The sequence below is a fragment of the Ciconia boyciana genome, chromosome 2 (assembly GCF_034638445.1).
Source record: "Ciconia boyciana chromosome 2, ASM3463844v1, whole genome shotgun sequence".
Taxonomy (NCBI): Eukaryota; Metazoa; Chordata; class Aves; order Ciconiiformes; family Ciconiidae; genus Ciconia; species Ciconia boyciana.
In genome coordinates, this window is record NC_132935.1 from 9,511,320 (window position 1) to 9,535,477 (window position 24,158).

A 24,158-nucleotide genomic window follows, 5' to 3' on the forward strand; every position below is an offset into this window, starting at 1 on the left:
AAGAAACATCTGAGGTTTTTAACCTTGACTTTGAAATGGCTTTGTAATTATGTCTTCTTAAGACAGTGTGTTTGAAAGTCTGCTCATCACTGAGTGGGAGAAGGAATCTTGTCATTCATGATGGCTGATAACTCGTTTGCCAGATCAAAATTAAGAATAACCTTTCACCACCAGCTGTAGCACAGCCATCATCCTTTCTGCCTTCTCAGTGGGTACAAATGAGATTACAGTCAGTTTGCACATGACAAACCAAAAATAACCCCAGCAGTCTGTTAAAATTTAACTCCCCCATCCTAACAAGCTCTGCAGCCTAGTGCAGTTCAGCTGATCAATGGGAGGTGAATCATATGCTTTATTTTTTTCAAAGTTTTCAAAAATCTCAATCAGAAAAGAATTATGTTGTGAACAGGCAATGATGTATGGTGTTGTAATATCCAGCACAGCTTGCACAGTAAAGTCTTTGCAGGATTAAAGCCCCAGGCCTTCAAAACTGCCACAGTAAAATTCAAAACTAATTCTTTCTCCTAATAAAACCTTAGCTAAATCCTGTCTGCTTCAAAGCCTTTCATTGCTCTAGCAGGTTTCTCCTATTCTGTACATATCTGTCTGTTGGAAAGCACATGAAACTACAGCATTAGCTAAAGGGCATCTCAATTTGCCATCTGTATTCCAAGCTATTACAACGTAAAGGTTTTCTTTACAGTTGTAAGATCTCTCTTTAAATTGCTCTTTAAGGCTTCTCTCATTCACCAGAGACATAGGTACTCAGAATTGGTGGGGTAAAAATTCTTGAGCTGACAGCAGATAGACTGAAAGAAAAAAAAAAGGAAAAAAAGAGAAAGAAGAAGAAGAAAAATAATCAGTAGCTTTGAACGTCTTGAGTTCAGTGCATAGTGACAGTATATTTGGGGCCATCTTCCCCAAAGAGGGAAATTACCAGACGTCAGAAGTGCATAGGTCATTGAAAAATGGAGTTTTTTACATGAAAGTGTTTGGCTATGGGCGTTGCTGTCTGTCACCATTTCTCTGTGCCCACTGTGTTTCATCACAGACCTGTTTCTTCTCTTCCTCTCTTGAGTTCATGCTTTGAGCTCTGATCTTTCCCTATTAAAGTCACTGAGAGTTTTGCCATTAATTTCTGTAAGCATAAGATCAAGCTCTTACTTTCCTTTCATACTCTTTCATAAGTTTCCCAAATGTTTCTTTCTAGGCTTCATTTCCCAAAGCACAGATGTTCTTTCTGTCTCTCTCTTTTTTTTTTTTTTTTTTTTGGGGGGGCTAAAGAGTAGAAATACTTCAGAAAAGCAGTGAATAATTTGATTTGTCAGATTTCTTCAAGCATTTTGGGAAATCCTCTTTAGGATAGGGAGGATGATCAAGCTAGTTCAGATTTTCCAGCTCTCCTAGAAGTAGCAAACCAGTGTCTGTAGGATGCTTAGTTGCCAGAAAATAAATTCAGATACACATGCACATGCTTAGTCCCATGTACAAACCTGCTTGTAAGTAATTGGGTATTCATGTTAAAAATAATTAAGTAATTTCTGGTTGCTCACATTTAAGCCCTGTGAACAACTCATCCAGTTAAAGCTGTTAAATTAAACATTCCTGACTCCATAATGCTGGTATACCAAGCAGATGTATTCTGGAGGACTACCCACTGGCATGCTATCTGCTGACTAGCTGCATATAAAGAGAGAAGAACACTCATGTAACACTGTCTATAAATATAGCAACCAACATAAACTCCGGAGATGTTGTAAGGGCTCCAAAGTTAAGTTTACTTTGAGGTTTTGAGCTTAAATCAGAACTAAAACTGCTGTAAAAGATGTTATAATGATTGAATATACTTTCTAGATTTAACATCTTCACAGCCCTATTTAATTTCCTGTAATATTTTTAGTTCACATAAAAAGATGTTCTCCCTATTCATCAAAAGATATTTTAATCCTGACGGGGGGAAAATGAAGCTACTGATCTCTTCTTCCTTTATTTAGTACTTATCGTTCGACACCCTGTGCTCCCACATCAGCTTCTCACCACTGTTCTGGGAACCAGGGAGAGGAGCTGGGTCAGTGAAAGTGTAGGAAGTGTAGGAAGATGGAGTAGATAGGCAGATGTGCATCTTTCTAGGTTCATTTAAGTGGCTTGTCTGCTGCATGTGCTGGAGTTACGACCCTTCCTGCACCTCTGTGCTGGAGAGGTCAGACTCCTGACGATGAAGATGGGGTCCTCTGTTTCATTGGAAAAGGCTACAAGGACAAACAGCTTCAGTCACATGCAGCTGCAGAAAATTAGGTGTTGTATTCAGGTGGTATCAGAGACTGTCTACTTATGCACTGCATTCACCAGAACAATGACAAAATCACTTCTACAATGAGCCTGAAGCATTTAAAAAAAAATGCTTACACTAAAGACCAAGCATCTCAACTGTAATGTACATGAAGAAGAGTGAGTCTGTAATCATTTCATGTTATAGCAAAATAATTCCCAGATAAGCCTATGAAATGGGCAATGCCTTCTCTTCTGAGGAAAAGAAAAGAAAATATCCAGGCCTAAGCCAATACCAAATACTCAGGTTCGAAGGGGGAAGGGAATGTAACCAGGCTCACTAGAGAGGAGCCTAAGGGTGGCATGCCAATGTTGTGAGTGAAATCAATAGCCCAGCTCAAGTGCATCTACACCAATGTACGCAACATGGGCAACAAACAGGAGGAGCTGGAAGCCATTGTGCAGCAGGATAGCTATGACTTAGTCGCCATCACGGAAATGTGGTAGGATGACTCTCATGACTGGAATGCTGCAATGGATGGCTATAAGCTCTTCAGAAGGGGTAGGCAAGGAAGGAGAGGCGGTGGGGTAGCTCTGTATGTTAGGGAGTGTTTTGATTGTGTAGAACTCAGCGATTATGATGATAAGATCGAGTGCTTATGGGTAAGGATGAGGGGGAAGGCCAACAAGGCAGATATCCTGCTAGGTGTCTGTTATAGACCACCTAACCAGGATGAAGAGGCAGATGAAGCATTCTATAAGCAGCTGGGAGAAGTCTCACAATCGCTAGCCCTTGTTCTCATAGGGGACTTCAATTTACCAGATGTCTGCTGGAAATACAACACAGCAGAGAGGAAACAGTCTAGGAGGTTCCTGGAATGTGTGGAAGATAACTTTCCGACACAGTTGGTAAATGAGCCTACCAGGAGAGGTGCCTTGCTTGACCTGCTGTTTACAAACAGAGAAGGACTGGTGGGAGATGTGGTGGTTAGAGGCCTTCTTGGGCTTAGTGACCATGATATGATAGAGTTCTCAATTTGTGGCAAAGTAAGGAGGGGGGTGAGCAAAACCACTACCATGGACTTCCAGAGGGCAGACTTTGACCTGTTCAGGACACTGGTTGAGAGAGTCCCTTGGGAGACAGTCCTGAAGGGCAAAGGGGTCCAGGAAGGCTGGGAATTCTTCAAGAAGGAAGTCTTAAAGGTGCGGGAGCGGGCTGTCCCCATGTGCTGAAAGATGAATGGGCGAGGAAAATGACTGGCCTGGCTGAACAGGGAGCTTTTGCTGGGACTCAGGAAAAAAAGGAGAGTTTACCACTTTTGGAAGAAGGGGCAGGCAACTCAAGAAGAGTACTGGGATCTTGTCAAGTCATGCAGAAAGGAAATTAGAAAGGCAAAAGCCCAGCTAGAACTCAATCTGGCCACTGTTGTAAGAGATAATAAAAAATGTTTTTACAACTGCATTAACAACAAAAAGAGACACAAGGAGAATCTCCCTCCTTTATTGGATGCGGGAGGGAACATTGCCACCAAGGATGAGGAGAAGGCTGAGGTACTTAATGCCTTCTTTGCCTCAGTCTTTAATAGTCAGACCAGTTATCCCCAGGGTATTCAGCCCTCTGAGCTGGAAGACAGGGACAGAGAGCAGAATAAACCCCCCATAATCACGGAAGAAGCAGTTAACGACCTGCTATGCCACCTGGACACTCACAAGTCTGTGGGGCCAGATGGGATACACTCAAGAGTACTGAGGGAGCTGGCAGAGGAGCTTGCCAAGCCACTCTCCATCATTTATCAGCAGTCCTGGTTAACAGGGGAGGTCCCAGATGACTGGAGGCTTGCCAATGTGACGCCCATCTACAAGAAGGCCCAGAAGGAGGATCCAGGCAACTACAGGCCTGTCAGCCTGACCTTGGTGCCAGGGAAAATTATGGAGCGGTTCATCTTGAGTGCACTCAACAGGCATGTGCAGGCCAACCAGGGGATCAGGCCCAGCCAGCATGGGTTCATGAAAGGCAGGTCCTGCTTGACCAACCTGATCTCCTTCTATGACCAGGTGACCCACCTAGTGGATGAGGGAAAGGCTGTAGATGTTACCTACCTGGACTTCAGTAAAGCCTTTGACACTGTCTCTCCCATATCATTCTCCTGGAGAAGCTGGTGGCTCATGGCTTAGGCATGTGTACTCTTTGCTGGGTAAAAAACTGGCTGGATGGCTGAGCCCAGAGAGTTGTGGTGAACGGAGTTAAATCCAGTTGGCGGCTGGTCACAAGTGGTGTTCCCCAGGGCTCAGTTTGGGGGCCAATCTTGTTTAATATCTTTATCAATGATCTGGATGAGGGGATTGAGTGCACCCTCAGTAAGTTTGCAGATGACACCAAATTGGGTGGGAGTGTTGATCTGCTTGAGGGTAGGAAAGGTCTGCAGAGGGATTTGGACAGGCTGGATTGATGGGCTGGGGCCAATTGTATGAGGTTCAACAAGGCTAAGTGCTGGGCCCTGCACTTGGGTCACAATAACCCCATGCAACGCTACAGGCTTGAGGAAGAGTGGCTGGAAATCTGCCCGGCGGAAAAGGACCTGGGGGTGTTGCTTAACAGCCAGCTGAACATGAGCTGGCAGAGTGCCCAGGTGGCCAAGAAGGCCAATTGCATCCTGGCTTGTATCAGGAATAGTGTGGCCAGCAGGACTAGGGAAGTGATCGTGCCCCTGTATACAGCACTGGTGAGGCTGCACCTCGAATACTGTGTTCAGTTTTGGGCCCCTCACTACAAGAGAGACATTGAGGTGCTGGAGCGTGTCCAGAGAAGGGCAACGAAGCTGGTGAAGGGTCTAGAGCAGAAGTCTTATGAGGTGTGGCTGAGGGAACTGGGGTTGTTTATCCTGGAGAAGCAGAGGCTGAGGGGAGACCTTATTGCTCTCTACAACTACCTGAAAGGAGGTTGTAGTGAGGTGGGTGTCAGTCTCTTCTTCCAAGTAACTAGCGATAGGACAAGAGGAAATGGCCTCAAATTACATCAGGAGAGGTTTCAATTGGATATTAGGAAAAATTTCTTTACTGAAAGGGTGGTCAAGCATTGGAACAGGCTGCCCAGAGAGGTGGTGGAGTCACCATCCCTGGAGGAGGTCAAAAAATGTGTAGATGCGGCACTTCAGGACATGGTTTAGTAGGCATGGAGGTGTTGGGTTGATGGTTGGACTAGATAATCTTAGAGGTCTTTTCCAACCTTAAAGATTCTATGATTCAGTGCCAGAGTGATATGAAGATATATCCCTTCCTGATGCTAAATCTGGTGCTTGGCTTAACTCAGACTGTGGAACTAAGATACACAAAGTGTATCATCCTGTGCATCAAAGACTTTCTGGATTTTATGACACTTCTGTTCAAGCTGTCATTACTTTCCTTAAATGGTGGCCTTTGTATCTGTACTGCATTTAAGAAACAAAAATACGACTATGGGACAGGTTTCAGTGGGATGTAGAAATACCTGAGCTAGCTTTAACCAGGCTACGATGATAATGGAAGTAGATTAACTGTGACAGCATAGGACTTTGTGTTGTCAGATTAATTCATCACATTAATTAATTGGTTCTCAGCATGGATAATTAACCCATTCTTCTTCAGCTACATTTGCCTTAATACTCTAGCTAGCTTGATTAATTCTAAAATTTTCATATTAGACCATCCTACAGTTAAGTTAGAGGTACAAACAAGTAACTGTAATAGCATAGCTTGCTATTTGATCTGGATTGCTAGTTTCAGGTTAAGGTTGTAAGGCTGTGCATACAGAAACATGTCTTCAGGGACCATAGGTAATCTTGCTTTTTACTAACCTGGATTGAAATCCCATTGCAGAGCAAAAAAAGCTACAGTGATGTCAATAGAAAATTGTGGTGCTTAGTGGAGACTGGGAAACAGATTCACATGGCCTGAACTCCCCCTAAACCTAGTATTTGCTATTGTCAAGGTGCCAAGATCCAGCCTATAGGGCTGAGGGCAGGGTAAAATTAAGGTGGATGAAAAACTGGACATGAGCTGTCAATGTGAACTCGGAGCCCACAAAGCCAACCATATCCTGGGCTGCATCAAAAGAAGCATGGACAGCAGGTCGAGGGAGGTGATTCTGCCCCTCTGCTCTGCTCTGGTGAGACCCCACCTGGAGTACTGCATCCAGCTGTGGAGCCCTCAGCACAGGAAAGACATGAACCTGTTGGAGCAGGTCCAGAGGAGGGCCACAAAAATGATCAGAGGGCTGGAACACCTGTGCTGTGAGGAAAGGCTGAGAGGGTTGGGGTTGCTCAGCCTGGAGAAGAGAAGACTCCAGGGAAACTTTATTGTGTCCTTTCAGTACTTAAAGGGGGCTTATAAGAAAGATGGGGACAGACTTTTTATCAGGGCCTGTAGTGATAGGACAAGGGGTAATGGTTTTAATATAAAAGGGAGTAGATTCAGCCTAGATATAAGGAAGAAATTTTTTACAATGAGGGTGATGAAGCACTGGAACAGGTTGCCCAGAGAGGTGGTAGATGACCCATCCCTGGAAGCATTCAAGGTCAGGTTGGACAGGGCTCTGAGCAACCTGATCTAGTTGAAGATGTCCCTGCTCATTGCAAGGGGATTGGACTAGAAGACCTTTAAAGGTCCCTTCCAACCCAAACCATTCTATGATTGTACGATTCTATGAATCTGTCCAAGGATATCGAGGTTGTTATTTCAAGTTTTCTCAGTTGGCACTGGGCATTGAGGAATGAGAAACTCTCCTAAAGGCTTCAGTAACTGTTCTTCTGTAGTTGAAATATCCCCAAGAGCAGCAGCGCTAACCTGGAGCAACAGCAGACAAACAGTTAACCCAGGATAACTTTGTAATACCCTTTTATTTAATGCTGGTTCGCCTGAATGCTGGTAGCTGGAGTGCCACAAGCTGGAGTCTTGCCATCTCTCCTGATTACTGAGGTGTTATGTATCCTGTCTTATGCAATGGTGCTCAAGTGGTCATTCAACTTCCTCTTCTTCAGACAAGAAACTTCTAGATCAGCCTGTTAGTTTAATCCTCACTGTAGTGGCCATGAGGCACTGAAATCCACTAAATTGCACATAGGATTTGAGAGATTACCTGCTCTTCCTCCATTTGGAGTTTTCTCACCAAGAAAGCAAGCTGGTGCATGGCATGGAGGAGACTCAATGCCATCTTGTAGGTGGAGTGGACTAGTGGGAGAGGAGAACCTGAGTGGGTAGGTGTGGTGGGTTGACCTTGGCTGGATGCCAGGTGCCCACCAAGCTGCTCTATCACTCCCCCTCCTCAAATGGACAGGGGGAGAAAATATAATGAAAGGCTCGTGGGAAGAGATAAGGACAGGAAGATCACTCACCAATTACCATCACAGGCAAAACAGACTCAACTTGGGGAAATTAATTTACTTTATCACCAATCAAACCAGAGCAGGGTAATGAGAAATAAAACCAAATCTTAAAACACCTCCCCCCCACCCCTCCCTTCTTCCCGGGCTCATCTTCACTCCCAAATTCTCTACCTCCTCCCCCTGAGTGGTGCAGGGGGATGGGGAATGGGGGTTGCAGTCAGCTCATCACATGTTGTCTCTGCCACCCCTTCCTCCTCGCTCTCTTCCCCTACTCCAGCATGGGGTCCCTCCCACGGGAGACAGTCCTCCATGAACTTCTCTAATGTGGGTCCTTCCCACAGACTGCATTTCTTAGCCCTGCCAGCAAACCTGCTCCAGCATGGGCTCCTCTCTCCATAGGGTCACAGGTCCTGCTAGGAGCCTGCTGCAGCGCGGGCTCTCCACGGGGTCACAGCCTCCTTTGGGTGCATCCACCTGCTCCGGCATGGGGTCCTCCACGGGCTGCAGGTGGAGATCTGCTCCACCGTTAACCTCCATGGGCTGCAGGGGAACAGCCTGCCTCACCATGGTTTTCTCCACAGGCTGCAGGGGAATCTTTGCTCCGGTGCCTGGAACACCTCCTCCCCCTCCTTCTTCGCTGACCTTGGTGTCTGCAGAGTTGTTTCTCTCACATATTCTCACTCCTCTCTTCCGGTGGCTGTTGTGCAGCAGTTTTTTTCCCCTTAAATATATTATCCCGGAGGTGCTACCACTGTCACTGATGGGCTCGGCCTTGGCCAGTGGTGGGTCCATCTTGGAGCCAGCTGTCATTGGCTCTATCGGACATGGGGAAAGCTTCTATCAGCTTCTCACAGAAGCCACTCCTGTAGCCCACCCAGCTACCAAAACCTTGTAATGCAAACCCTATACAGCAGGCAGAAGCATACACACCATGCTGATGCATGTTGACTCTAAAAGGTCATTAAGATACAAGAGCTGGTCACTTCCAAGAGGTTTTACGCTGTATACTTGTGAAGTAAAATGTGGTCTGGATTTTATATGTGCAAATCCTAGAAACTATATCTATACTTAATTGGTTCCTAGCTGGAAGTGGGGAATAAAGGAAACTCATGCATGCAAAAAATGTCTGACCTGTTGCAGTGATATCTTATCAATTAGGAACATTAGCTGAAGCAATTGTTAGTGTAAGCCCAATCTATCTAGCTTGCTGTACCATGAAAGCATGTGGAGAGGAGCCAATAACCCCTGAATTCAATATGTTTTTAGCTGTTGCTTGTTGTTTATTCTTTTATCATCTGCCTCATGAACTTTGGGTTTGTGGGACATCAACTGACTTATAGGGATTGCTGCTAAATCAGTCTATGAAGTCATTGCTGGATCTGATGCCTGCAGTATAAACCCTGCTTTTGAGCTTGTAATGGAAAGGTTAATGCTATAATAAAGGATGAATAGATAGACATGTGCAATTTACTCCCTACTCTGTAAAAGAGGGAACTAATAAAAGTTGTGCCATAAATACATTTTTAAAAAAACCCAAACAACCAAAAAACCCAACTAACTTTCAGGAATTGAGAAAAAATGTACATATGACAGTATCCTCCAGCATAAAGAATTTCCACATATTAAAAAATGACAGAAAAAATAAAGCTGACATCATGAGTTTAAGCACAAGAGCAAGGTAGAAAGATGCAACTGAATATACAAGATGATCACTGCATTATTAACTTCTCCTGTCCAGGTCCAAGGGAAAAGCTATTCCTGCTTTTGTGCATCGTGTGGCATGTCTTGTATAAGGAGAATTATTCAAAATTCCTGGCAAAAAATATTTAGAGAACACAATGATCCATGCTGGAGGAAGGAGCACAAGTACCCTCAAGAGTCTAAAGCATGAAATATTTCTTAACCTGTCCCATAACTCCAATAATGCTGTGTGCAGAACTTAATTACATGCTTTCTATTATGGGCATGTTGAATCATTTGTGTTAGATAAACAACATCCGTAGCTGCATTACAGCTGTTTAGTGTACACTTAAAGTGGGCACCTTGAGATACGTCTAATAACCATACAAGCAAGCTGAGTGTAAACATGTGCTTCTTTATAAAATGTCACAATGACTGAAATAGTGCTAGTAATTTAATGTGAAGTATTCACCATGAAAACCTTTCAAATTTTGTACTTGTAATTAACTTTATCATCAGACTTACCACAGCACCCTCAGAATTCAAATAATTTGAAAACTAATAGTTACCAGGTCTGATAATTTTATTAGGTGAGGTGGGATTGCAATACTTGGTTTCTTCAAGTTTTCTCTAACTATAACATTACCTTCATAGGAGAAACTAAGCTTTTGTTCTTTAGAAACTATTACTTTAATAGTTGTCTTGGCTGTGGAAAAACACTAGAACGCACGCACCCTCAAGGGTAAAAATGGTGGAGGGAGAAGTATTTCTAAGAACATCTCATTATTAATTTTGGCTTCATATCATATTTTTTCAATATTGAGTTTGGCAAATATTTGAGGGTCAAACGTGTTATGTGTGGTTACGTTGGTAAGACACAGTAAGAAAATACAACCATTTTCTTTCCTATTGTTAAAGGTTGTACTTAGACATTTGTGCCCTGGGGCCCAGTGGAAAGCTTTCTTCCCTTTTACTTCTTTTTTATCATTCCCAGCATTGCAAGAGAATGTTAGGTTTGATTCATGGCTTGTTATCTGACATTGTGTGTGAGATTCATCTGACCTAGTCACCTGGGGCTCTTTTTTCTATTTGGAGAAGTAGACACTTCTAATACATAGTTCCTCCTAAAGTAGATACCTAAAATAGAGCAGATGAATCATGCTTTTAAGGTCCACAGTTTTCCCCACTGCTTTAAAGCAAGCCAGGCACACTGAGATGCAGACACTTGCACTGGCAGTGTCTGCAATAAGTTGAGGTGAATCCCAGCCTGTATTTCACATGCATCTGGCCTGATTTTTATTGAATCAAAATGCAGGCAGAAACCTTAAATGGCAAAAGGGTAAGGCTGAGGTCCAATGCTCATTGAAGCCAATGAAAATGTTCTCATTGATTTAAAAGCACTTTGAATTAGTCCCTAAGAAAACATTAAAAAGAGAGGGATTTTGGATCTTGTCCCTCTCCTTAATTTCCTGTTTAAAAAAGAATATGGACTACTTTGAGTATAGACCAGACTTCTGAGCCTTCATAGGACTACTGCTGCTAGTAAGCAATGGAAAAATCAATGTACAATCGGTTGTGAGCATCTTGATCAAGACTACTCATAAGTCATTGTAACATAATTGGAACAGTTAGAACCTATGGCCTAAATAATCAATGTGGAGAACAACTAACTTCAAGCCGTGCTATGCCAAACACAAATGTACAAGCCATGCTGTAGATAGCCAAGGCTAATATCCATATATAATCAGAGCATTGAGATACTAGAGAGGTCGTCTGATTCACTCAGTATGTCTTTCACCCAGGAAAGAGTTTCTGCCTAGTGCTCACTGACCAATGTTTTCTCTAGTTACACAGTAAGTGTGCCACCCCATCCCTGGAGATGTCCTGGTGAGATGTGGAGGGAGAAAAATCTGACTTTCCACACACTCTAGATGCCTGTGTCAACCATCACAGTTGTCTGGGAGGTCAATAAAAAAAGCCCAGACCTGACATTCATCCCTTTGCAGCAGTCTTAATTTTACAGGAAAAGGGAAAAGCTCTGCACGTCTGATGCAAACCTTCCCCAACATCCCAGTATTTGGGACTGGCAGAGGCACTGCAAGCTGTGAGCACAGCATCAGTGTTGTTGCTTTCTGCTCCAGGCTTTCTGCTTTTGTTCACCTACATGAGATGAGATTCAACTCATGATTAAGAGATTCAATTCAGGCATCCAGATATCTGTGTGCGTACATATGAGTTAAGTATCTACTATCCCACTAATCTAGTCAGTACAGTCCGTGGAGCTCAGAGGGCATCTCAGCTCACTGAATGAGCCTTATTGGCTGTCTGGTCAGATCTGTCATGCTATACCTGAAAATGTATTTAACTCTCCACTCTTACAGATTCATTATTACATTGAGATTCCAGCCACTCTCTGCATTAATGCCACAACAGAAGAAGGTGACAAAGGTTGAATTAGGAATAGGAATTCCTGTTCCCATGGATGTCAAATAAGAATAGGAAAGTTATGTCAAGGCTGTGTCTCACTGTGCCCAATACTCCTCTGTTATAGAGGACCTTCCTTCAGTAAAACCAGCTGCTCTATTTATGAGAGAACTAAAGATTCATATTCTTTGAGGATATAAACATGTGAGTCCCAACAGAGCTGCTTAGCACAGACTTAACTGCTTTGCTAGATTGTATTCTGCATGCAGAACTTCTCATTACTCTAAATTGGGTTTTATTTTTCTAAATGTACTTGCGTATGCTGAATTCTGTGCCATCTTCCTTCAAAGAAAAACAAATAAAAATATTCCCTTCCATATTGTCATTTTTTCCTGAAGGTTTGATAGAATTGGCTTTGTTTGAAACTGTCAGGTTAAACAGGGATAATGTAATCTGAGATAATAATGAGTCAGTTGAGCAAAAGGGCCATCATACATTGAGTTGAGAAGCATTGTTGCAGATGGTGGTGAAATACTTCAGGAATAAAATTGGGCAGGTCTGGAAAAGGCTGATAACCTCCTCCAAAGACTTCAACTTCAGAGTTCAAATGAAATATCACATGTTTACAGATGATCATTCTGAATTTTGAATGCTGATTAATTGCTTATGGTAATGCAAAGCAGCAGAATTACTTTAAAACAGCATCAAATTTACATAGGTACAAATACCATGTGCTATTGTTGTTTAGTTGTGTGAATTGGACTTCTGAGGATACAATGACCTCTAAAGAGCTTATCCAAAGTTCACCTTCAAGGAGGATGTGATTCATTTGCCATACTAACGCAACTCATAATTTACTAATAAATGTGAACTGGAGGTGGAAAAAGGAGCACATGTAACTTACCAGTACTGTAGACTTCAGCTGTTCCTGTGTTGGCCTTAGTCGCTGTGTTAGCATCATAGGTCTGCAGCCCACTGGGAGTTGCAGACCCTTCAACACTCTTTCCTGTGGAGGTGTAGATCCTATAGAAATTCCACATGACACAGCCTCTGTAAGCACCTTTGCTGAATCACTTGAAAGTTATTGACATACTCTCATTAGTTTGAAGATGAGACATTGAAAAACCACTATTATAAAGGGATTTGCCTCTAAGCAATTGATCACTCCCTTCACATTTCTATCCAGACCATGTATCTTGTCATGTGTTAAACCATCAAGGCAGCAGGTGACATTTTAGGGTTGAAATCCACTTTCTGTCCCTCTTCTGTCTTCCCAATAAATTGTTAAAAAAATCTTCCCAATGTTCATATAGAACTATGAGAAGAGAGACCCTCAAATATGTTTTGAAATGCAGGTATTAAAGGGCATAAGACCTGTGGCAGAGGTTTGATTGGTGTGCAGCTGAATGGTTTCATTTCTGCACTGTCAGAAAGGGCATGGCAGTGAGCATTTGGCCAGCTGGGGAAGGTGTGATTAGGAGACCATGCTGCTCAGGTTGACATCCAAAATGCATTTTCATCCACGTGACACTGTGTTCAGCACCAGGACTGTGGTGATACTCCTCAATGGGTATAATGGAGTCATCTCCTCCAAAAAGCCAAAGAACTGAGGCTTGAATCATGTGCACCTAGTGTGCTGTGAGACGCCATGGGGAGTCTTCAGTATCCATATAGGGCCGGAAAATATGTAACAGAACCTATGGGACATCTGCACCATTATGGAGCAGCAGCTAGAGAGTGAAGTTGCACCACGATGTCCATCATCACCTCATAAAAGCTCATCCCTTGAGTGGGATTCTGACAGAGATAAGACCCCTGCATTGATATCTTTAAAAATGTCTATTTTCATGTGATATCTGAGATATCCTCTGAGACATCCCCAGTTCTTTTGCAGAAAGAGATATTCAATAATATTATGCTTTCAGCACCCCTGGCCTCCAGGTAATGCCATTTTATGGGGTACTGGCAATGAGCTGGAGCTGTGAAGCTTTGTTGCTTGACTAATTATCAATGCCAAACCACAGCCTGCTTATCTATGGAGCATGAAGGAAAAATTAAGTCTGATGTAAGAAAAGGTTTATCTGAACAGTATCAAGTCAAACTGGACTCAAAATCTGGTTTAATTTGCAGAGAAGTTTGGTCTGTCTATTAACACAGTATTTTGTCTGTGTTAATTTGCATATCCAAGAAAAAACAATACTCCACAGCACCACTGTAACTGTGGTCACAGCTGCTGTTAACATGAGTTTAGCCCTTGCATCTTTTAGCACAGATTCTTTCTCCTCCTTCTCTTCTCTCCCTGTGAATAAAGTGAGAGCAGCTCACCTACCTGGTATTCTGCACAGTAAGAAATCCTTTCCTGACTGATTGATGAGCGCTTGTTTTGCATCACCACTGGATTTGTGAATGGGTCATAAGCTACAGACCAGTTTTTTAAGAAAAACTGATGTGCAGTGTTGTCACACAGAGTAAGATGCAGTGATGACTCTGCACACTTCACTTATATAAAAATTAGAAGTTCAAAAAATCCTCCTGAATTAAAAAAACCCCAACAACTGGATAGTTCAAAACAAAGATCTGAGATCTTTGTCTGATTTTCTCCAGAGTAGCCAAAACTGTGACCATCTCAGGAGCAAAATGGTAGAGCTCTCTGTGGAGTTAATGCCAGAAAATTCAGGAATGGGCTCTTACAGTGATAATATTTATCTCCTGTAGTCCAGAGATCCCACTCAATCTGCCAGAATTGAGCCATATATCTGGCTCCACAGGAGTTGCATTATCAGGACTCCCTTCATTGCCCATAATGGAAAACCCACTAAACTGTTACCTGGACCTGGAGCATACTGGCAGTATTCTTGTGGAGTGCCGGTCGTGCGTAGCCATGCACCTTTTCCTTACACAGTTGCAAGTCTTTGACCATGCAAAATGTCCATTGGGAATGGCACCATGCAACTTTTCTTCTGAATGTCCCACTCCATGTGAAAACAGATCATTGCATAAAGTGCTCATGTTCACACATAAAAGGTGTGTGATGGAGTTTGAGATGGCACAGGCAAAGAAGATACAGTCCAAATTGGAAATTGCTTTTTCACTAAGCAATCCCACTTGTCTGAAAGTGCTAGATTAGGTTGGAAGTATTGGCATTGTTTAAAAAAGTATGTTCCTTTGAATGTAGGGTCAAAAATAGAAAAAAAACCCCAACTGTCAAAACTCCCAAATGGGTCAAAGTCTTGGGTAAAGAGTGAAGATCCTCTTTTCAGTTCACTGTAAGAATCTGCCCAGCCACCGAATTAATGTTACCACTTCCCTACCTAGAAAACCTGTATTAGAGACTACAGAGGCTATTTCTGGACAGTTCTGTCTTCCTGTTACTAGAAATTCACTTTCAGCTATATCATCTTTGGAGGACCTAATATATTCGACGTGAGTGCCTGCGAGAAAAGGGAATTTGGTCAGGTGGAAGAAAGGGTGTGTAGGCTGTTTGACTGGGGTTTTTTGCTTGTTTGTTTTTTTCTCTCCCTTACAGTCTTTTGATCTTCATTGACTTCAAATGGGAAGGTAGAAAATATCATGACAGTGTGTTCAGTCAAGGCAAAAGGAATGACAGTGGGTTCAGAAGTTTCTCGCATTTGCATTCTTTGGAGCTCTCTAAAAATTCATTTGGAGGACAAAACACATTCCTCTCCTCCTTTCTAAAGAAATGGGAAGGGTTTGTGGGGAGATCAGTGCATGTCTGTGTGAGAGATCCTAATTCTTTGGTACCCCTGAGATTTTGTCATGTTTGGAAGTGAACTCCTTGATCTTTCGCCTCTCTGTACACAACAGTGTTAGTGATGCTTAGAAAAGTAACTTTCTGGAAATTCCGACTCAGGATGTTTAAGCATTGACATGGATGATTAATGCTTTTACTTTAGGCTCTTCATATACTCTAAATTCACTTTACTTCTTTACAGGGTTTGCTGAAGGCTGGGCACTTGACTGCTGAATTACAGTCTGACTTTCAACTGTCCTACACTTTCCGTTCACAAAGTTTAGCAGAAACCAATGTATGAATCTTAAAGTTTACCTTCAAATGGCTTCACACAAATTTGTTAATGTCCTTTGGAGAAAGTCCTGTTAGAAGCAGTTCTGAAACTCATTTGATTTGTGGTTATTGCAGTTGGGGCTGATGGGTAATGCAGTTTGTCTCTGTGCTGTTCCTGCTTTGCTGTGCTGCACGGCCCACCGTGTTTCATAGTCTATGTGTCTCAACTCAATTAGCAGCATGCTGCCAGCCAGAGATAAGTCCATGGACAGGCATACTAGTCATGGCAGATAAAAGGTCCAAACAATAGTTCAGTCCAATGTCATTCATTTAATATAAAAATAGAATTTAAAGCTACTAACAGAGCAACTCAGAATATTTAGTTGTGACAGTCAGAAGCTTTTCCATCCTTATGCAAGCCGCAGGAGGATAGGAGACATCTAACTCTTTTGTAGCTACTGCTGTCATTGCCTCTCCTTCGCTTCTGCAATCTGTTCCCCAGTCACCCATGTGATAAGATGTCTAGGCCTCTTCTTGTAACCTATATATGCTAGGTCTTTCAGAGCATCTTTAAAACTTGTCTCAAAGACAAGATGGAAATGGGATCTTGTTGAATGATTCTTGTCTTCCGAGATGAGAAAAATCAGGCAGGGAAATGTAGTGCTCTCAGCTTTCTATTTTGCACTCTCATGCCAGCAAACCTGGGAAATGTCTCAGGCCATTCTTCTGAAATGTTCCCTAGAGCAGAAAATCCAGGATGATGGTGTTCATGCTGTCTGACATAGCTGACCCACAATATTTTGTACCAGCATGCCAGACTCCCTAAGGAATCTGGCAGTGGTGGTACACAGGGCACTGAAGAAAAAAGTTTTTAGGAGTGGACCTGAAGAAAAAGCGACAAGAGGAGGAGGCCTTAACCAGGCTCTTGGCTTGTACATGGAGGACAGCAGAGAGGAACCATCTGATTTAAAAACTGTTCTTTTGCACCTTAAATGCCCTGCTGTGAAGCAAAGCTTTCCTCTCCAAGATCTTGCTTTTTAAAAGCTTTCCAAACTTAGGGAAACAGTAGTGAAGTCCGTTCAGAGGCACTGCTGCCAATAAGAACCCAAGGTCATCAAAAACCTGGCATGAGTAAGCGTTTAGGCTTTTCTGGTTCAGCTTCCTACTGTGAGAGGGACAATGGCTTTCACTTCTGTCACCAATGGACTAGTGTCATTCTGGGCTACCAGTTCATCACCTGCCAGATCAACTGGTATGCCAGTGAGACTAGGGAACTTTTGGGAATCTTTCTTTACTTCCTAGGGTTTCCTCCAGCATCTTATGGAGGATCTTGTTCTTTCTCTGCCATTGCAGCAGAGCAAGAGTGCAGTTCAGCTTACTGAGTGTGGTGGTTTTATCCTGTCCTTGCTGTATGATGGCATTGGGCCAGGGGCTCCTGCATGGAGCTGTGTGTGTGTACTCAGTGGAATCTGTGGATGCAGAGAAAGAGGAACCTTTGAACATCCCTACCTGCAGCACTTGCTTCTTTTTCCCTCCTCCTCCAGGACCTCCACTGCACTTCCCCATACCCCTCTGCACAGTGCACATTTGTAGCCTCACAAAGTTTTCAGATTTTTCCCATCACCTTTATCTCAGTACTGATCTTTGTAAGAGTAGCTGGCCTATTGCTTGGAATAGCAGAGATGTAAGAATCTAAATATTAAACAGTGAATATTCCCAAGTCTGTGCAAGTCAGGCATGCATTCCCTTCTCTCTGAAGAGCTGTTCTCAAATATTTGGTAATGTCATACATAGTGTTAAAAATCCCAACTCAAGCCTCTCATTAGCAACCATAAAATGATCAGTGAAGATACTGCAGATGTTCTGTGAAAACTGAAGTTTGGATGCAGAGAAAAAGATGGTGGGTAGGAATATAGAGCAACTAAAAGAACTGTGAGAAAAGATGCATTTTTAATCCTTATGGGTAAAAGCCAATAGTTGAAGAAAATAAGGTTGTTCCAATATGAAATTTGGGAAAGTGTGTGGGAACCACGGTTTTAGGACCATATTGCATTGGGAACCATAAACCAAAAATTGAGCAAAACACTGCCAGATTTTCCTAATGTAATCTTAGAGAATTCCATTAGCATTTACCAGGTGGCAGAACATAATGAAACTAGAACAAAAGTTTTAAGGGAAAACAAGAAAGGACCAAATGAAGCAAAGCAGAAAAACCTCAGATTCATAAGAACATTTGGAGACAGAGGAAATTGCAATGACTTGCAAGAAATGGTATTGAAGATGTGAGAGCAAACAGAAGTCTATGCGCTGTCGCACTGGAGGGGATTTCTTACCAGTAACTGTTCAAGAGGCTTTCCTGCCCAGAGCCTGGATTATTGTTTTATAAGCATGATCCTTGACCACATGTAGATGTGATACTTAAATTTACAGCAAGAGATTTCAGAGAAACATGGTCATGTAAGAAGTAGGCTGGTATGGCTGGTAGGCTAATTCTTCCAGTAGTAAAAATATATAAACATTATTAAAAGGTGGTGTTGTAATTATATCCAAAACAGGGCTGAACATAAGGGATGGCATTAAGCTAATTTACAGAGTAAACTTCTCCATAGGAGCTAGTCACTAGAGTCTTTCCTTACAGTTATAGAGAAGAAATTGTCTCTGTAGGTGCTTCTGACCAGCTTGAGCCATCAAATTTAAAACAACATGAGTTGTACACTAGAAACACTCTTTCCTCTCCATTAACTGTAAGCCTAATTGAGACTTAATATTTTGTCACACAGCACAAAAATTTGCCAAAATGATGCCAGATGCAAATATTGTTTGGCCTGCCTATAATGTATCTAGTCCTCATGACAGCTTCAAAAGGACTGCCATGTTTTAGAATAGATTATAGGCAAAGTACTATTGTGATCTGCTCCTAAAATTTTGAAGAAAAAGATGGTGAACAGGATACATGATAAGCACATATATATGGAAAAAATACAAAAGTTCTCAGCTAGATCTGCATTATATTGGTTTCAAGTAAAACAGGTACAGAAGAAAAACTCAAAGAATGTGAAATATTAAAAGAAAACAATTTTTTTCAAACAAAACAGTCTGTGATGTTCATCCAAGAAACATTACATTCATGGTCTAGCATAGTCATAAATTACTTCTTCTTTCCTGGAAAAAAATATGTATTGTTTTTGGAATACTGTCTTTAATACACCAAAATAGTACAATTAGAAAACATGAGTGTTAAAGATGTGATTTCCAATAACAAGAACATGTATTTACTAGAAGAGCATATTAGTTGTGACAGTGCCAAAAGACCACTGTCATTTGGCTGTCTGAAACTTATACATACAACAAAGTAATCAGGATTTTAGGCATAATGCTGCAAATAGGTACAAAGTAATGGGCTGTGAAAAATCATGTAAAATGAAAGCAAGGATGATTCTAAAAACTGAATACTGAATTCAGATCCTCATTTGGCATATCTGACTTCCAGTCTTGAAGTCTGGGCTGCCACCTGCTGAAATAGGAAGATTTCAATAGTTCAATAGGAAGCTTAGGCTTAATAGGACCCAGTTTTCATTACTAAACCTTGACTTTGACCCTATTTCTTTCTTCTAACCCTTGGTGCTCTATGCCCCATGGATGGTATCATTGCAACTGTGAATAAATTTGAGACTTTCTCCCTCTCTGCCCCTTGGTTCCCCAGGTCAGTGTTAGTCTCCCCTCTGCTCATCCCCTGTGATTGCAGCAGTTTCTTTCCCTGCAATTTGCTTGTAATGATTTTACAGTCAGGCTCAACCACTGGACTGACACTGCTGCCTCTAAAAGGTGAAATTAGATAATATAGACTCAGCTATTGTCCTGTTGCCATAGGACAATATAGACTCAGCAACTGTCAAGCAAGTTAAGAGTCTTTATGTTCGCAAACCACAATATGGGCATAAGCAGGAAGGTGAAGATGTACCTTGTTATCATGTTTGCTGAGCAAGGGGGACTGATGAAAAAACCACGACACCTGTGTAACATCTTCCATAGAAAGAGGACACAAGAAGACTTGCAGGCTTTGTAAACACCAAGATCCGAAACAGAAGAGGCTGCAGGGAAATCGGTGGGTTGCATAGCATCAATGGAGATTAAAATTCATGAAGTGCTCTGAACGCGGTCGTCATTTCAGATGCTAAGAGAGGATTGCTGAGATGTGATTTGATTAACTTGCAGTAGTTGTTTATCCTTTGGAAACAGTGCCAAGGGAGGATAGCTGACCCTTCCAAGATGGATTGTGGTTAGGTATCCCAACACAGGCTTTCATCCCTGCACACCCCAGCATACTGAAAGAAGGTGCAGAGGCCTGGCTCTGTGGGCTGTGTGTTTTTTGGGACTGTGGTTCCTGCTCAGCAGTTGCACCTCCAAGGCACTCTTCTGGGCTGCATTCATGCATTTCCTGCAACGGGGGGTTGAGACCACATTCCCTGCTCAGATTTGCCCTCAAAATTATTCATGGTGACTTTTGATCTCCAGTCTCACCCTCTCACCCTATTTTTACTTTTTTTTAATCTTGCATGATTTGTTGTTTTCATGGGTGGGCTCTCACTTTGAGCAGTGAGGCTTGCAGCATGGGCTGTGGCACACAGAGCGATCGAGCTAGCAGCACCCCTTGTCCGTTAATGCCAACATTTGGGTTTTTTAGTGACCAAGGAAGAGCCTTTTCACCGCTGTGAGACTCCTCTTCCTGCATATCAAATACGTGGGTGTGATCACCTGAACATCACCTGCATTGAGTTTATTTCATGGGGAAGGAAAACAGGAGCAAGAGCTGTATCCCCTTGCTCTGTGGAGCACCGATACCCTCTAGTGGTTAAACCGCAGGCAATTTTAGGCAAAAAGATGATTTCACTGCTAACTTTCTTCCTCTTGGACAAAAAACTGCACGTCATCTTTAATTGACAGTGTTGTTCTGTTGAATGATATCGTAAATTCATGCCTTTAGTTATAGTAGCTGATGATGTAATTTCCTTGGATTGTTTTCAGTGTGTTTTGCCTTTCATAGAATCATAGAATCATTTAGGTTGGAAAAGATCTTTAAGATCAAGTCCAACTGTTGACCTAGATTTAATTAAATCATTTAAATGATACTTGTGAGCTGATGGGTGACTGAATTTTCACATGGTATAAAGAAATGGCTGTAATGGAAAGCATCAAGTAGCAGTAGCTCAAGGCTTTAAATGGAGAATTAGTGATGGTACCACTGTAACGGCTGTAATGTGCCAGATCATAAGTGGCTTATAGCTAATCGAAGGAATCATGTTGTCTCATCTGAGTTTGCACAAGTTTGCTCACAGAGGTGCAGAGAGGCTGGATTGTGGGTCTTGGGAAGCCAGTGAGCCACTGGCTTCATAATTGCAAGGTGAGGACAGCAAGGTATGGTGTGACAAAGCAAACTTGAGGGCATGGCAGGAACATCGCAGAATTGCTAAGTTAACTGCCAAATGTCTTGAGCAGCAGGAGTGTGGTTCTAATAGGTAGATGGTAAAAGACACATTCTGGACCCAAAGGCTGTTTCCTACCAACCACATAACCCTTGCTCTAGAGCATGGCTGGTGAGTGGGAGAAGGTGAAACTCGTCAAAGAAATCCAGAATTATTTAGCATGAGCAAACACATTTATTTGTGTTCTAACCTTGCTCAGAATGGCTGATCTGAAATTTTCCTGGTATAGAAAACTTCTGTCTGAATACCTAATGTTAGGAAAGCCACAGCAAACTAATCCTTCAGGGTTTGCTGTGAAGTGTTTCACTGTTGCCTGTTCCTTGCATGGAGGTTGCTAGTTGATGCTGTTTGGATGAAATTCCTTCCCAAAAGGCAGCGGGAGCTATCTGGAGCTCATCTCTCTCCTTTTACTCCAGCTGTAAAAATGTTGCAAATTCTCGGAACACGCTCCCTTAGCCCTAGGTTTCCCTATACTTGAAGGAAACGAAGCCCCAAGACACGTTAGAGGACTCGTGTCTCTGAGCTGAGCCTCCCTTCCCCACGGTCCTTGCTTACTGCCTCCACACTGCAGGCTGTGGACTCTGCTCATTTCACCCAGTGAAACACAGTGGAGTTTTCTACAGCAAGAAATTAAATCACACTTTAGGTGTCATCAGATTAAAATTCAGAACAGGTAGTACACATTAAACACAGTTTGATTCTTAACAAGCTTTTTTCCCTGGATGATTTCAGTACCTAATACCTATCATTTCTCTGATGTACCCTAGCTATGAAAGCAAGGGATCCAGAGTTTTTATGGAGACATCCTTCCAATTTATTCACTAAGCTCTGAAATATTTCCATGGCCACTTGCCCCTTTGTTCCTGTGGATCAGGTTTTGGGAGCACATTAAAATGCCCATGATCTGGGTACATGAAGTACTAGAATATGAGCTTCCCCCACTCTGCTTCACAGTAATCACTTACAAGACTTCCTTGATTTTTCTTATCTCTTCATGTATAAAAGATTTTGAATAGCTTGAACTTGGGAATAGTTTTACAAAGCAGATCAACGTGACTTTAGATTGGACTGAATTGGATTTACCAGCAGTGGGAGTTAAATTTTCTGTCAAATTTCTGTGTTCTGGAGCCTCACAGACAAACAATAGCACAAGGGCAGTGATTTATCACGCACTGCGTTTATTGGAGAGCAGAACTTTACCCTCTCTATTGTTTCTCTCAAACCTTTTTATCTTTTCATCTGCATAGAAAAAAGTGCAAAAAGGGAATGAAAAAATAAATGCAGTGCAGTTTTCAAGGGAGAGTTTGTCCTGGTGCTGCTTTGTATTGAAGCGTTTTACTGTTTCTCGGGTCTCAGGACATGCCAAGTAGATTTATTCCACTGTAACTGCAGTGCCATTTTGTGAAGTGCACAGCACATCAGCTTGGAATAGACCTCTTGAGCATTACAGTCCTCTGCCGTACTATACAATCCTTTCCCAAAATGCAGTATCATCCATTTCCTTCCTGAAGAATGCAAATGAGTTAATTAATACATGTCTGTCCCAGGACCATTCGGATGTAGGATCTTGCCATGATTTCTTGACTGCCAGCCCCCCCCAGTCTAGGTTGAAAACCCTTGATCTTCATGAGAGCCCACCTCACTGCTCACCAATGGGAAGTAGCCATCCCCTGAAGGTCTCCACCCAGGTTTTTATAGGCAACATCTCCAATGCAAATACAATGCAAAAACAATTCTGTGTTTTTTCCTTTTATTTCATTCCAGGTTTCTGATTGTCTTGGGGTGTTTGATCTTAGCTGTCCTGACAACTTTCAAGGAGTATGAAACTGTTTCAGGAGACTGGCTCCTCTTGCTGGTAAGTAGACTGCTGCATCACCCTGGTAATGTCCTTGAATTGAAATCAGCCCCATCAGCAGTGATGAAAACTTACTCCCAGCTCTGCATGCAATAAGATTTCTTCTGTGGTCCTGAAGCAGTGACTGTACACTTACATATTGGAGAGTTCCTGGTCCATTGTCAACACCGACTGAGTAAAAGGGAAGTAAGGAGAGAGGAAAAATACTAGCCCGAGACTTTTAAATAATGGCTTTTCAGCATTTGCCTAACAGTTCTCCCGTCGAAGTATCAATAAATTTCCTATTGACCATGCCAGACCCGAGCACATTAGAAAACTCCATTTTTGGGGATCTTTCAACAATTTTGATTCATTCTACAGTACTCTACCAATCCCAGCATTTCTTTCAAGGGAGGTCATCAGAATTGGACTCATGCTTGTGCCCAATAACAGCATAACTGAAATTGTTGCAAGCAGTGCCTCCAATAACTATGCATGAGAGAAAATGTATTTGCAACAAATATATTCCTTTCTCTGTGTTTCCAGCATGCTTGTTTTATAAATGCTGGTGTTCATGCTCAAGACTGTATTTCTGTAGCCCTCCCACTTGGCAGAAGAAGAAAAAAAATGAGGAAAAACCCCTCACTAAGTATAAACATGACGTATTCATCATTTTATGAAAATGACCCTAACAAAGAACTTCCTCTGCTCCCATAGCTGTCACGAAAGAGAGAACGCAACCTCTCACTTAACCTGACCTTGTAGAAAAGCATCCCCAGGGAAACTGCACAGCAAGAGTAGTTCCAGGATCTCAATTTCATTTCCCCTTGTACCCCCAGAGACATGTAGATCCGAGCAAGAACTAAATGCCAAAAGGAATGAAAGGTGAATTCCCCTTGCATGTTCCTTCTCAAAAAGCGCCTGTATGAAAACACCCTCATTCCCTAGGGAATGTGAAACTCGCTTTTGGTCCCTGTTACCCTGCTTAGACCCATCTTTTCACATTTGAAAAAGCCTGAGGTTATTTTTCCTTCTCCTGTGCTTGCTTTTATGTGGCTCTCAGAGGTTTTCAGAATTGCCTAGCA

The 24,158-nt window shown here is 42.3% G+C and overlaps 1 protein-coding gene across 1 annotated transcript in view; it reads left to right on the top strand.

The window, feature by feature from the left end:
* Nucleotides 1–24,158, top strand: part of KCNQ3 (potassium voltage-gated channel subfamily Q member 3) — a 210,114-nt gene that overhangs the window by 153,383 nt on the left and 32,573 nt on the right. The window contains exon 2 of the mRNA XM_072851158.1: nt 23,004–23,094. Coding sequence (XP_072707259.1) covers nt 23,004–23,094 — 91 coding nt within the window. The remainder of the gene's footprint in view (nt 1–23,003; nt 23,095–24,158) is intronic.